The sequence below is a fragment of the Chlamydotis macqueenii genome, chromosome 2 (assembly GCF_036417535.1).
Source record: "Chlamydotis macqueenii isolate bChlMac1 chromosome 2, bChlMac1.mat, whole genome shotgun sequence".
Classification (NCBI taxonomy): Eukaryota; Metazoa; Chordata; class Aves; order Otidiformes; family Otididae; genus Chlamydotis; species Chlamydotis macqueenii.
In genome coordinates, this window is record NC_141557.1 from 8,414,005 (window position 1) to 8,428,383 (window position 14,379).

At 36.3% G+C, this 14,379-nt stretch overlaps 1 protein-coding gene across 8 annotated transcripts in view; it reads left to right on the plus strand.

Annotated features, from left to right (window-relative positions):
• RBM33 (RNA binding motif protein 33) overlaps window positions 1–14,379 on the plus strand; it is a 99,557-nt gene that overhangs the window by 10,756 nt on the left and 74,422 nt on the right. For all 8 annotated transcript variants that reach the window (XR_015257801.1, XR_015257802.1, XM_086741842.1 and 5 more), the window contains exons 3-6: window positions 4,664–4,712; window positions 6,433–6,509; window positions 8,206–8,506; window positions 9,639–9,749. Coding sequence is in view for 6 of the 8 variants with exons in the window: in XM_086741842.1 (XP_086597968.1) it covers window positions 4,664–4,712; window positions 6,433–6,509; window positions 8,206–8,506; window positions 9,639–9,749 (538 nt within the window). In the remaining 2 variants the exon portion in view is untranslated. The remainder of the gene's footprint in view (window positions 1–4,663; window positions 4,713–6,432; window positions 6,510–8,205; window positions 8,507–9,638; window positions 9,750–14,379) is intronic.

Sequence of the window (14,379 nt, forward strand, 5' to 3'; positions counted from 1 at the left end):
CAAAGTATTTGTGATGTGTAATTAACTTCACAATTAATATCCTGATTTTCCTTTTAAATATTTAGATTATCTCAGTGGTTTAAATAGTTAGAATTTGCTAGTACTTGAATTTGCCCAACTAATTTTTTTTTTTTTTCCAATAAATGTTTAAATTCTTGTCCTCAAAATCCTACTTCAGTTTTACATTGAGGGAGAGTAGTGGAGCTTATGTATGGGCTTCTATTGAAAAAATATGACTGTTGTAAAGATTTAGAAGTATTGTACGAGAGAATAAGAGCATGTTCTTTCATGTGAAGGCACTCTAGTTGGGGAAGACCTGACTCAAGGATAGACTTGTCCTTGTGGGAGAAAACTTCACTTTTTTGTGGGTTTGCTTTTTTTTATTGTTCATTTTTAGTAACAGAGAGACTTGTTCAGACTTTGCCAGTGGTTTTCACTGTAAAAAGGAGGAAAAATACGTTTCAAACAGATTTTTGTCTTTTTTAGTAATAATTCAAGTGACTATAGTAAACAAATTTTACCCTAAGTAGTTTTCCACTGAGCTGAGCCCTTGGAGCAGCCCTAGCTGCTCTACATTTATAATCATTCCAGAGGGATTAATTTCCTCTTCCATGCTTTTCTGCTAGGTTAAGTGGGTAGTTTTCATTGCTATAGGAGGTGAGCAAGAGTGAATAAGGAATTTGGACAATAGCTTCAATATAGAGGATGTTCTGTGTGCTGGTGAGGGGTGTCTGCTGTCTGTCATGCCAGCTGTGGGTTGGATTGTGAACTGCGTCAAGGAACTGATCTGATTTGAGAATGTAATTAAAGTAACTTGTTTAGGCTGGTTCACTGTACTGCCTCCCAGCCCCAGCTCTGGGTATTCAGAAACACTGAAAACAGTATTACTGGCAAAATGCTTTGTACTGGAATAACTTCTGAGTGTTTTGTCTTTGACTTCATGGAATGAATAGATGGGCTCTTAGATGCTGGCTGGTCACATTTGTTTTTAGCTGTTCTAATCTTACCACATCAGAAAATGTGGAAGGGTCAAACAGCCGTTGTATCAGAAGTTACAAGCTTATTGCTAATAGTAAACTCCCTGTGGCGGTTATTGTGGTAGGACTTGAGAAAGGTTATAGAGTATTTTCAGTAAGCTGAGATTGTGAAGCGTGCAAGGATTCTGTTTTAGCAAAAAGGTTTTGTTTATATGTTTATTATTATCTGTGTATAATTTAAGATACATGATAAAAAATAATATTGTTCTTTAGTGAAATTGTAGGGGAAGTGATTTCAGGTGCAGTATTGGAGATTCCAGAGTTTCATCTTCCTGATAATTTCAGAAATTTTTTTTACAACTGTATCTAGTAGAATATTATTTTATTTGCATGTCTTGGAATTTTTATTATATTTTTAAATTATTTTTAGTTCTTTTTAGATTTCCAAGCTAATTTTGGAAGTGTTAGGTTCTATGATTGTCTGATCAATTACAAATGCTGTACAAGGGTGTGTTGTTGCCTGTTACCTGAATTTTTTTAGCTACTTGCCTAATTCAGTATAGGACAAAGTTTCTTGAAGATGGAAAAAAAGGCTAAATGAACACAGCAGACTTAAAAAAAAAAAAATAATCCTTCATGCTTTGTTTTGCAACCTAAATCACTTTTTCTGTGGAGGAGGGTGAGGTGGTTATGCTGTTAGTCATACATCTTAATCAACCATCAACTCTGTACTGTGTGGCTACTTAACTGAGTCCCATCCCCCAGTCATTTAAATAATTTTGAATTTCCAGATCTCTTTCCTTTCTCAAACACTGGAGGGTGATAACTAGGAGTTGGAAGGTCCCTGTTATTTAGGAGTATCAAGTGTAACATTGTTCTTGGAGAATTTTTCCCATTACATTATTTTACAAATTCTTTTCCTGAAACACTTGTGTCCTTGCTACTGCTCATGTTTAATGAGGCATGCTCATGAAATTGGAGGCCAGAAAGGCCCAGTCTGACGTCTTTATCATGGGCTGTTAATGTATACATTTATCTCTGTAAGTAGCCCAAAGCTTAGGTTTGGGAAAAACATGCAGTTCTGGTGCTACCCTGTGAGATGACAGGGCTGATTTAGTAGTTGACTTTTGCTGAAATTTGCTTCTTCTGACCCTTCTCGGAGATTATTCGTTTCTCCACACTGGCAGAAAACTTTCCACTTTTTGTTGTCTTGTCTTTTTTATCATTATTTTCTCTTCCTCATTTGGTGAGCTGAATTTATTCAGTAAGGGGAATGTTGAGTATTGAGAGTTGAGAAGGGGGAGGAAATGAGTCCATCTCTCGTGAGAGCAGTGAACTCTTAGATTATCTTAACCCTAATTACCTAGAATTGTGATTTTTTGAAAGATCTGTGTCTTGATGATAGTGAGGGTGAGTTACCTTTGGAACTGTCACAGATGTGTACTTTTATTCCCGTACAGTATATTTTATGTGCTCTTGTGTGGTATCAGATTGCAACCATTCATTTTTGTCTGTTTTTCTCAGCTAGCCTAAGATCTTCCAGTATCTGTGGTTTTTTCTTTTTTTTTTTTTTTTTTTTAATAGTTAGATCTGGTAATTCTGGTCCCTCTTTTTTCTGATAGATAACTTCAGATTTGACTATTTTAAAAGGAGCTTGAGATAGATCTGCTTTACTGTGCAGGCTTTTCACTGTTATTTTGTTTATTCAAAAACTTATCAATGATGATTTTTCTTTTGATTTATCAATGAAAATATTGAATGACATATTTTAATAGGTTTTGAGGACCATTCTGTGCAATACTTTTTTTTGTGTTATAAGCTTGATTTATGGGCTAGTGTTATTTTTTTGACTCTCGAGTAATAAGCGAGAGCTTTAAAAAAATATAGAATATGTATGCAATTACTTCTATTGACCAAATGTTTAATCTTTTAAAAAAATCACATTGGGGGCACTTTTTTGTAATATATTGAATAGCCCTATTTTGCTTTCTTTTCCATTCCTTTTTGTTCTGAATTTCTTACTATCTGAACATGCTTTTTGTCTTTGAATGCTGCTGTAACACATTCTCTTGCTGTCTTTTGGAATTTCTCTAGTGCAATTTTATTAAAAGCTGTCAGTGTAGTCAGGATTGTAGTGCTAGGAAGTATGTTCAGACGTTTTGGTACATTTGTCAGATTACTGGCAGCTCAAGAGATTAGTGACTTTTTCCTACTTCAATTTTGGTTCTAAATTTTTTTGAAACAATTTCTCTTATGTAGAATTTTCAGTTTCAGAAATAAAGGGCTTAAATTCTAGTCAGTTTGCTCTTTGGAATGTATGATGTCTTGCATCCCAATTTTTGTTTAATATTGCAGTGAGCACAAAAAAAATTGCTATTTGTTAATGTTAAGTCATTCCTGGAACTGTTTGAGATCAGTAACTATGGACAAATACTGTGTGCTGATGATAACATCCTATTAAGGGCTGACAAGATTTTTATTTCCTCCTCTGCTTTATCTGTGCAGTAACCAGCTCTGAAAGAGATGTATCCATCTGCAAAAACAACTTTTAGCACTGATTTATGTCTTGGGATTGGCTTCCTTGTTTTCAAGTATTTCCTGTAGAGTCTGAAGGAACTCTTACACATAGTCCCATTCTGTTCCTGTAGCTCATTCTCACTTTGGGATGTTTTATTTTTATGTACTATGTAAAGCACAGGTTTTTTTGCTTGTTGTGGGTCGTTTATGTGTGTTTTTTTTTTTTTTTTTTAAGGTGTGCTGGTAGAAATAGGTTCACATTGAATTATAGCTTATGTGTCAAATCATTGGCATCTCATTTCAGTATTAGGACATGCGTGCACTAATACGGGTGTTTGTCAGTAGGAAGTGTTTATTATAGAAGAGGAAATCTGTTTATTACTGTGACTAGATAATTCTTTCACTGAAGGAAGAATGAGATTAAACAGTTGTCCTAAAGTTTAACTAATCTGGACTGTAGTTCTTCGTGTTGCATCCTACTTGTGGGACAGATGCTGTGTGATGGCAGTAGTTTTGTAAGCCAGGTATTTCTGTGTTTCCTGAACTCTGAGCCACACCTACCAAGATGGTGAAACAGGCATTTGATTTTGTCATCCTACAGAAGTCTGTTTGACCTTACCCTCAACTTGAGGAGGAGGGAATAAAGTATTTATGAAACATCTAGACCAAAGTGCCTCCCACACCAGGTGGCCTCCCCAGTGCCTCCTTGCTGATGTGCAGCTTGGGCCACATGGTGGCCTGTAGACTGAATTTTGCCTAGAGAACATTACTGTCTCACTTGCTTCTTTCCTGGAGAGATGGGAAACAGCGGTTTGGATAATAAGCCCAAACAGCCTTGAAGGATCTAGAGTGGGGACCTCACAAACAGTGTTTTTAAATGCTTGCACTTTTTCTAGGTCCATGTGCTGTGTTAGAGTTGGAGGAAAATGGAAAGAAAGGAAAGCATATGAAAATGAAATGACTGAGTAACAACAATCTTACTTAATATGTATGGTCTGTTGTTTCATTTGAAATATGTGTCTCCTTTTTCAGCTTGCTGAATGTTTTGCTGAAAGGAAAGCTTTGTGTAACAGTTCTCCTCAAGTTATTTTTTTTAAGGCACATGGCCTATATGGTGTTTGCTTCTGTTTTCTAAGGTTGAACTTCTTAAATTTGTTAATGTTTTCCAGTGAACTTGACGATGACTTACTTGGAGAGGATTTGCTAACTGGCAAAAAGGTAAGAGAGGTGCATTAAAGTGGATCATTACAGATATTAAAGAGTGAATGTTTTCAACTTACCCACTTCAGTTGTTTGGTATGGCCTTTTGCGTATTTTTACGGTCACCTCCTCAAAGCCTGACAGACACAGGTACCTGAGATCTGCCCTGTTGCCAGGGTGCTCTGCACCCAGAGCTCCGTTTCCTCTTGTGAAGTACATCCAAATTTGGCTTTTAAAAATACAACTTCTAGAACAAATGTGGTTTTTTTTGAGATAGTGTTTCTTCTCATAACACACTGTTCAAAAAGGAGATGGTTCTCTAGATCAGTTTCTGTGTAGCTCATCTTGACTTAACAATTAAAAAAAAAAAAAACAAACAGAAAAAGCCCAGTTGCGCCTCCTGAGCGCTGATTAATATTCTGGAGAATTCACTTCAGTTGCCAGTTTCCTGGCTATTAAAAGTTATTTATCAAAATACAAGCAGTATTTGCCAGAGAGTAAATAAAAAAAGCAATCAATGCTGTCTGTTAAACATCCACTTGCTGCACACAATCTACTGCTACTTTGTCTAACCAGCAAGCAGAGGATTTCCCCTTCTACAGTGAGGGAAGAATATGGTAGCAGTAGCACTGGAGAACAGAAATGAGTCCCCCCATGTCCTTTGTCTCATATACTGGTTAAAAAAATAAAATAAAATTCCAGGAGGGTAGAGATTGCAGATGTGTGTTATGCAATTCTAAAAAAAGATAATCATTTATATTGTTTACATCTTTGGAGTTGAAACCTGAGTTGATAAAGTTATTTAAAAAAAAAAAAAAAGCCATATGGGTACTAACCAATACGAGATTTCTCCAATGTATTGTGTTCTTGCGCTTTTTCTGTTCTCACTTTTTTTCCACGTTACAGGGCTCTAAGCAGTATATGTGGATATGGACTTGTATGATGGAGTAATAATAGATTTCTCAGGGAATTTTCCCTGAGCTATGTAGGCTAAACTTGGTACTACTTAATCTCATCCCAGTACTTGTAGATAATTCTACCCTTGTATAACCTTTCTGTCCCTATTACTTTCGGGATGGAAATAATCTTGCTTAGCAGGACTGCAGTTACCTCATCCTAGTGGGTAATTATTTAAAAAAAAAAAAAAAAAAGCAAAAAAAAAAAAAAAAACCCCAACCAAACATAAATTAAGGAACTGAAAGTATGTTAGACAAATTAGGAGGAGTTCAGAAAAGGCACAATATTTTCTTCTATTTTCTTTCTTCACTTACAAACTAATCATATTTTAAAAATTTCCTTCATATCATCATATCCTTTCCTCCAGTCTCCTAAATATTTCTGTTTTCTAGGAACTCTAGTAGCAGTGTTTTTTCTTGACTTGCCTAATGCATCAAGGTTACAAAGCAGTTAAAGATGAGCACTAAAGCTAGCCTTTCTTTATTCCTGGTATTTCTTAAGTGAGTTGTCACCTTTGTCTGTATTTGGAAATGCGTCAGTGAAAAGTGTTGACAGCTAGGCAAATTTGAGTTTTGTAAATTTCCATAAGACTGTCAAAGAATTATTTTTGGATTTGTTGTCTTTTCTCATCAAATTAAGTAATCTCATTGAAGAGGTGGTCTTAGTTCAGATGTGTTCTGCATAAAAAATACCGAGTGTTCAGAAGTTTCAATAGTTTCAGTACTTAGTTAAAAGTCTACATCCTTTTCTATGTTCATGACTGACTTTTTCTGAAACCTAGAATCAGTCGGACTTGTCAGATGAAGAGCTAAATGATGATCTTCTGCAAAGTGACAATGAAGAGGAACAAGAATTTCGGTATCTCTTTTTTGAATCTTGTATTTTGAATAACTCAAAGCTATTAGTGACTACTACTACGGATAACTAATAACTACTAAACTGAAGTTGTTAGTATATACTAAACATAGTTCTACTTTTTACCTAGCTGCTACTTAAAGATGTATGTATAATGTGTTCATTGGCATTGTTAGCATTTCAGTAAAATAATTTTTTTTAATTTGAATCTAATCAGTTTATCTCAGATCTATTTAAAAAGCTTATAAAAAAGACATTGTTTCATCTCCTGTGTATTTACAATTGTTTATAAATGTTTACAGAGCTTTTGTGTTTCGCCAGCTTTTCCTTCACTTGTTGCGTGCTATGAAGGCATGTGGTCTGGATGGATATGGTTATATATACACACATTTAAAAAGTGTATATATATGTATTGCTCTGAGATATCCTTTCTGTTCTTGGCTGGAAGTAGGGTAAGGAGTCCTGTCCCTGTGTTGGACTGATGAGAGTGTGGTAAAATACCTCAGACCATCAGTCTCTACAGTGACTGCTGTTTTCCTCCCTGCATGAATGAGGATTTGACTGTTCCCTTAAAATGGGGAATCCCAGTTACAGTCCTTGCAGTTTCTTCTCTGGATTTCCTTCTTGTGAGCCCTGGGCAGTAGAGATGGCTGTGTGACTGCAGGAGTGATGATAAAGTATCTGAAGTGTGATAACAGTGCTTGGTGGAAGCAGGTTTCTGTAGACCAGTTTTGCATTTTTAGTAGTTATATTGCCAGGGAGCGAGAGCCTTGCTCCACTCCCTTCCCCTCTCCCACTGTTTCTCTTCATACTCACTTATGTCTCTGTAGTTGGGAGGATAATAATAATCCTGCATAATGTCTTGGTTTTCATGTTAGATCTTCCCTGATAGATGCAAATAGCTCAAAGATGCCTGGATCTTGTTCCCCCAAACTTATGAAAATAGTGAATATTAGGAATGTAATTAAAAAAAAAAAAGAAAAAAATCTTTGTTTTCCTTGTACCCAGAGCACTCAAATCAATGGCAGCTTCCACTGCCTGCTTTTATAACTAGTCTGCTGTTGGTTAGGCACTCTTTTATGTGTTGATGGCACTAGCTGTTGTAAACAGTACATTCTGAGATTTGCTTTTCCTCCAGATTATAGTTTTTTCAGCTTTTATGTTGATTGCTTTTTTAATGTCTGTGCCAATACTAGTTCAGAATGTCTAGGGCATTTAATGGCAGTTCTTGACTATTTTGTGTTGTTTTGAGTAGAACATTAAATCTGTCCTAAAAACGTAGGTTTGAATTCAAGATAATCACGAAAGAACAATGTAAATGCATTTAATAAAAATAATTTACTAGCTTATTTTGAAAGACTGGAAAACCAGCTGCAGTTGTAGTAATTTTGTGTAGTTTTTGTTAGTCTTGGAATTAAAATTGAATCCAGTCTGCTTTGGTTACCAAGCAGGGCTTTTGCCAGTTTGACCTGCTAAACCGTCTGGTTGGTTTGATTCTCCTGGTCAAATAGCCTGCAGCTGGTGATAAGCTGTGGTACAGTATGCATTTTGAGAATATGGCGTGGAGTCAAATAGTGTGTGAGGAATAATTTTGTCCACCAACTTAGAGAATTTGTGTTTGGCTTTGTTTGCTGAGTCTTTGTGAGTAGTTGATGGTTATGCTTCAACCTCTGAATTTTTTTTCCCCCCTATACCATAGTTCTCAAGGTGTCACAGTTAGCCTCAATGCTACATCTGGCCTGCTTACATCATACGAACTCTCTGAGACCATCAATGATCGATCAATAGAACATGAGTCTGAGTATGACCAAGGGGAAGATGAAATTGTTTATGACAAATCTGAAGCACCTGAGGTATATGCTTCAGAGTATGCAGAGGAAGGACATTATGAAGGCAACGATCCTGAACTGACAGAAGACCAGATAGAATATGGGGAAGAGCCTGGAGAAGATGATGAAGTGCTAGACCTTGAAATCAATGAACCCCTAGATGAATTTACAGTGAGTTTCTTTCTATTGTATCTTCAAAGATAACATTGCTTCACGTGCATAGGGTTTTAGACTGATTTGAAATCTGTTTACCTCCCTGGGGAGGAGGGGAAATTAGACCTATTATCACTGTCTGCCAGTTTCTTTATCTAGGCTGTGACAAAGTTTGTGTTGACAGCTTGTTTGGCGGTAGGTAATGCTCCTTTGTCATGCTGGAAGGCAGTTGAGAATCATGACCTTGAGGATTGTATCCTTAAGGAAGAAAACAGCTTTGTGTGGTGGAGATACACTGCCAATTGTTAGAAGTACTTAATGCAAAAGCTTTTATCCAGGCTTTAGACAAGATCTGATAAAGTCCTTCGAAGGTGAAAAGATTATTGACCTGCTAAAGACATCTTTAAGGTGCTAATATCGCAAAGTGATTGATGTCCTGCTCCTTCATCCTTTTTGTAACTGAGAACTGTCTAAACCTGAATAAAGAGATTGGAGGTTAGTTCAGAAAATGTCACCTGCATAATTCAATATAATTTAAGCAGTGTATTAGAGAACATGCACTGGCTTTAATTGCTAGTGAAATTATTTAACCTTAGTTAAAACTTTAGATGATCAGTGAGGTGTTCTAAAATGCAAGCAAACTTACTTAGGAAGGGTTTCACTCGTGTTCATAATTGTTGAGAATTTAACTCATTTCTATGTAAGTACTTGCAGATTTATTTTCAGAATGTTTGTATTTTCAGTGGGGTAAAATCTGATGTTGGTGTGTGTATATGTGCTATAGGTGCATGTTTCCTTTGGTAAGAAAACTGCAGTGTATGCTTCATGAACTTGTAATCAAAGGATGTAGAAATACAGGAGTAGGTGGGGCAAACGGTAGTAGATGGGGTCTGTATGATGACCTTGCTGGGATCTGAAAGAAAACTGTTTTAGTTATATTTTTGCTAATATTGGAATTACTGTCTAGTTAAAAGCCCTGCTAATTATACCTTAAATGATATGTCACTTATAATTGGCAATTTTGTTAGATACAATACTTCTCTTCCAGTTCTGGAAACAATAACAATGTATACAGACACCATCTCTTTATGGGTTTGCGATTGTGTAAAGTTGGCCTGTGTCTTCTCACCTTCTTGTGTTATTGCCTTAGGATGAAGACTACATGCAGTCATATAATGAGCAAGGAATGGAAGAACAAGAAGAATATACAGCTGACGAGGAACTAGAAGAATCCCAGACAATAACGAATGAATCGGAAGAGGTATGTTGTGTGAATTTAATGGAAATTTAAAATAACAGTCGTTTCAGAATTTGAATTTGGAGAATTGTCCACGTTACTGGGTAAGAACTGATGTAACTTTGCCAGTGTTGAATTATTGGTGATATTACTCTTTGTATAAGATGAATTGTGATAGCATCTATATTGTCAGATACATCAGATCCCCTCTCCCCCTTGGGATGAAAAATATAAAGGAGAGCTCAGAAGGTCCATATTTAATCCTAGCTTCAACATTAGAAACTTCAGGGGCCTGTTTTGGTAGGATAATAATAGTAATACTGTAGACTGTCTGTTGAATCTCTTAAGAGCTATGGTACCTCACTTTCCATGTAGATAATTTGCTGCTGTTGGGAGTGTAGATGCAGTTCTTGGGTATCCCACTTTGAGGAGGAATGTGAGCATGGAAGGTTCTGTATGTTAGGTCAGATTGTTGGAATAAGTTGTATTGAGACTGAAATCTTTGAAGTTTATCTTAATTCTTCGATTAGGGGAAAGATGAGTTCCTTCATTTGCAAGAAGAAAGCTTATGCCAAAAACTGTCAAGTATACGTTCACTAGTTATGGCCTGGAACAGTGGTATCATATCTGTTATTAATTTGCAGCAAGTTTTTGATGTGGGATTTTTTCCTTTTCCCACCAGGAATCTGCTTTAATATTAGTTTTATTCCAGTTCTTAATTAAATAGGATTGAATGGATTACCTGCTGAGAAGTGTAGTCAGAGTGTGTTCCCTCTTTGGAGCTTTAACTCATCAGGAAATTAATTCCTCAAAGACATAGCAGTGTTCTTCTGTGACGTTCTAACAAATAGGTGTGCTGTGATACTGTATTTGTATCAAATTTATTATAATAAAACAACATTCTTTGGTAGGTGAAGAGAGATGCATTGAAAGGGACCGACCGTCTCCACTGTTGCAAGCATTACATCTTATTCCAAATACACCTTAATGTAATTAATTTCCTACTTCCTAAATATTAAATCCACCTTTCCAAAGAACTGTGGAACACTTAACACCTTTTGTTCATTCACTGGATTATATACACTTTCTTTTTGCTGTTTTAAAAGCAACCTTATGTGTTTGTGCTATCTGCAGCCGCAGTCTGAATGGGACGATGAAAGCACTGCATATATTGTAAGATTAAATATATAGATGGGATTCACTGTCAAACTTAGTGCTTTAAAAAAGCACAGCTTCATTTTCAGAGTATGAACTAGTGAGAATTCTGTAATCATGTTGTCTAGATTAGTCCAATTCAGAATTAAATTCCTTTAGTTCAAAAGATAACACTAATGCAAGTTTTTAATTGAATTTGTTAATAGAGCTCTCGGAGAATTTGTTCATCGTGTAATGTGAATGTTTTGGTCACATCTTTATTCAGTTGATCTACATCCTGGCTGTATTCTGATGGGTTGCAGATTACCACAGGTTTCTTGTTTCCAAAATAGTACCATCTTCTTGTTCCTTTACTTCATATGTAGCCTATTTATATTTGTCAGTAGCTCATAATTGCACTCTCCAAATGAGAATACCATAGAGAGAGGGAACCTTTGCAGAGTATACACTTCTGTTTATGACGTAGTTAGATGCATGCCTCCAGCCCTGAATATTTTTTTGTGGTTGTTTTTGTTTTGTTTTGTTTTTGGGTTTTTTTTGTTCTTGGTCTTCAGTTGAGTGTTATATAACAGCAGTCCTCCTTATATCTCATAACATTCACTGCTTGTAAACAAGCGTAGTAGTTGACATTCTTCTATAGAAAATGCAACACAAGAGTGGAGCTCTAATAGATGCAGTACAAATAAACAGCATTATTATTTCTTGGTTCAACTTTGGCATCTGAATAACTGAGAGCGAGCTGATAGAGTAAAGTGTTTGGTGTTGTATTTTAAGCAGTTTCCACATTAAGACCAAATAAAACCTCTTACTGTATTGCATGAAGAAATTTTGTAAAGCAAGAGAAAAGCTGACTGGCTGGGGAATTGGAACATGATGGCAGGAAACTGGTGAATAAGGGAAATGAGAGACCTGTTAAAAGTGGCACTCAGGTGGGAGATGTGAGGAATAGGCAGGAAAAGTTTGTGTCCTTGGCCAGATTGCATTCTGGCATGCTTTTTCACTTGATATTTAGTTTGAGACAGTGCTTAGAACTTGAATTTTGAATAAATAGCACTGTTTTTGGAGCTTCTTTGAAAAATGTAGTTATGCTTCAGAAAATATTTTTCCCTTCCTAAGGTACAAAGCAAAACCTAATACCTAGAAGTTTCAGCAGCAAATAGATGTGCTGAAACTGTCAGTTACGTGAGTTGTCATGTCCCAAATATATTTAGAGTAATAATATCACTAATTATTTCTACAAAATGTTCATTAAAATATAACCTCCTAAAATTAGAAGCCATAATTTCTTTGTTTTACAATTTTGGAACTAATATTCTGTGAAGTCGATGATACGAGCTTTCTCATTGTATAAATTTATACCATGTCTTACTTTATGCTGATAAGAAAAGATAAGGACCTGAGTCAAGGAAATGTTTCATGAAGAAGTGCTGCATACTATTTTTCTTTTGATAGAATACAGACTTTGGAAAAAAAAAAGACCAATATGTCTGTTGAATTGTTGCATCTGTGTTTAGCCAAAACGTAGGCATTTTAGTTCTTTTGTTCGAGTTTGAAGACACTTACCTGTCAGCCTGGAAGAAAATGGTTAAAAGAGTGCAAATCAAAACAGCCAAGTTTTAGATGTATTTAGAAGCTCTTAAGTTTTTTTTTTTTTTTGTTCCCATTTTTCATCTGTGAAGTGGAGGTGCCCTTGGAATAGGTGTAACATCCTCCTATCTGCTCTCGGTTATTTCTTGGTCCCTTAGGATTGAGCAATTGCTGCTGCTTCAGTGTGAGCCTCAGGTAGAAGCCTCCACTGCTTATTTTCTAGCTAGTTAATTCTAGCTAGTCTTTTGTTTCATCTTTGTAATGTTCACGTGGAAGGAGTCTGGTTTAGCCTTTACAACGCTTACCTGTTTTGTACATCTTTGCACTCTCTGGCACAAAGCTGTCTAGAACACTTGATGATCCCATGTTTAGGAGAATACTGTGCGAAGATAAGCGTTTATCATGCTGACTAGTTCGGGTTTTCTCCTGCTTTCTTTGGGCTATCAGTCCTGCAGCTGCATGGTAAGCTATTCGGGGCAGAAGCACTCGCTCCGTAGCAGATCATAACCCAGCACAGCGAGTTCTGGTCAGTAACTAGGATTTATGGTGTAATTATTTAATGAGGATGGCAGAAAACTCTAACCTTGTGATAAAAGAAAGGTCATTATTTTTCTTTGTAAGGAAGAGTCAGCAAAGCTCTTTGGTAGCTTTGTGCGAGGTGTCATAATGGGAAATGTTAAGCTCCCTTTGAGGAGAGCTGCTAAGAAGCCTTGGCTGGCTAGTCCAGTCAAGTGACCTCAAATGGCTGTTCAAGGACTCTTTATGTGTATGCAGAGATATTAATGATTAGTAAGTATTAAATAGAATCCTGTAAGTACTAGTATATGTTAATACAGTATCTGCACTTGTTTCTTCTCCTGTATAAACTTCTTTTGAAACATAGGATCCATTCATATACTGTAATCTTGGCAAAACAATGCATCCTCTTAGGCTAGAAGTTGGAAAAGATGATCTAAAGAAGTCTTGTGTGCTACAACTATTGAACAAATTGCAGAGGAAGGGTGTGTGCTCCTACACAATTCACATATCCTTTGCTGGAGCTATATATATGTAGAGAACATATGGTTGGCTGTCAGACATGTTTGTGTTTCCATTGCAACTAATATAAATCCCTCAATAATACGTGTAATCGGACTTGGACATGGGTCAGTTAGCATTCTTGAGCGCTGCCTTTCCTTGGTGCTTGCTTTTTCATTAGCTCCTTTGTTTTTTGGGGTTTTTTTTTGTCTTTGATATTTGACACTTGTGTGGCTGTTGTTTGTTAATAGGTGGCATGAGCATTACATTGATGAATAAAATGAGTTAGACCCAGAAGACTGCCAAATTGGTATAAGTAGCTAAGAATAGAAGAGTGCTGGTCCAGAAGAGTTTGGGAAATGTTTTTTACTGTTGTGTAGGAAAGGAATTGTCTTGTAGTCTGTTACAACTTGCATTTTTTTTTTTTTTAGAATGGATGTATGTTTTTTTTCCAGAATTAATAATTATCAAAAGGCAGTGGAGTTTCCACAGGTATTTTCTGCAGCATTTCATTAAAGCATAGCAAAGTTTTTCAGAACAATGCAGACTGTATTAACCATTCTAGTCCTGATTCTGCAGTCTGAGCCACATGTAGAGCCTCACACAAGTGTTTTTACTATAAAATATTAAACAGTGACGTTAACAGATACCACCATCTCTGTGTCTCCTTCAGTATGACTGATGAGATTGTGACTGAGACCAGTCTTTCATGAATGAGAACTGGAATTCCAACATAGGCTTTTAAGGGGTATGGACCCCTTATGGGTGTGTCTGCGTTTTATGCTCTAAAGTAAAGCAGGAGGCTCTGTAATGAGAGCATGTTTCACAAAACTACCACTGCAGTTCTAACTTCCAAATCCTGATCCTGAAGGGAAAGTTTTAAAGACAAGCATTG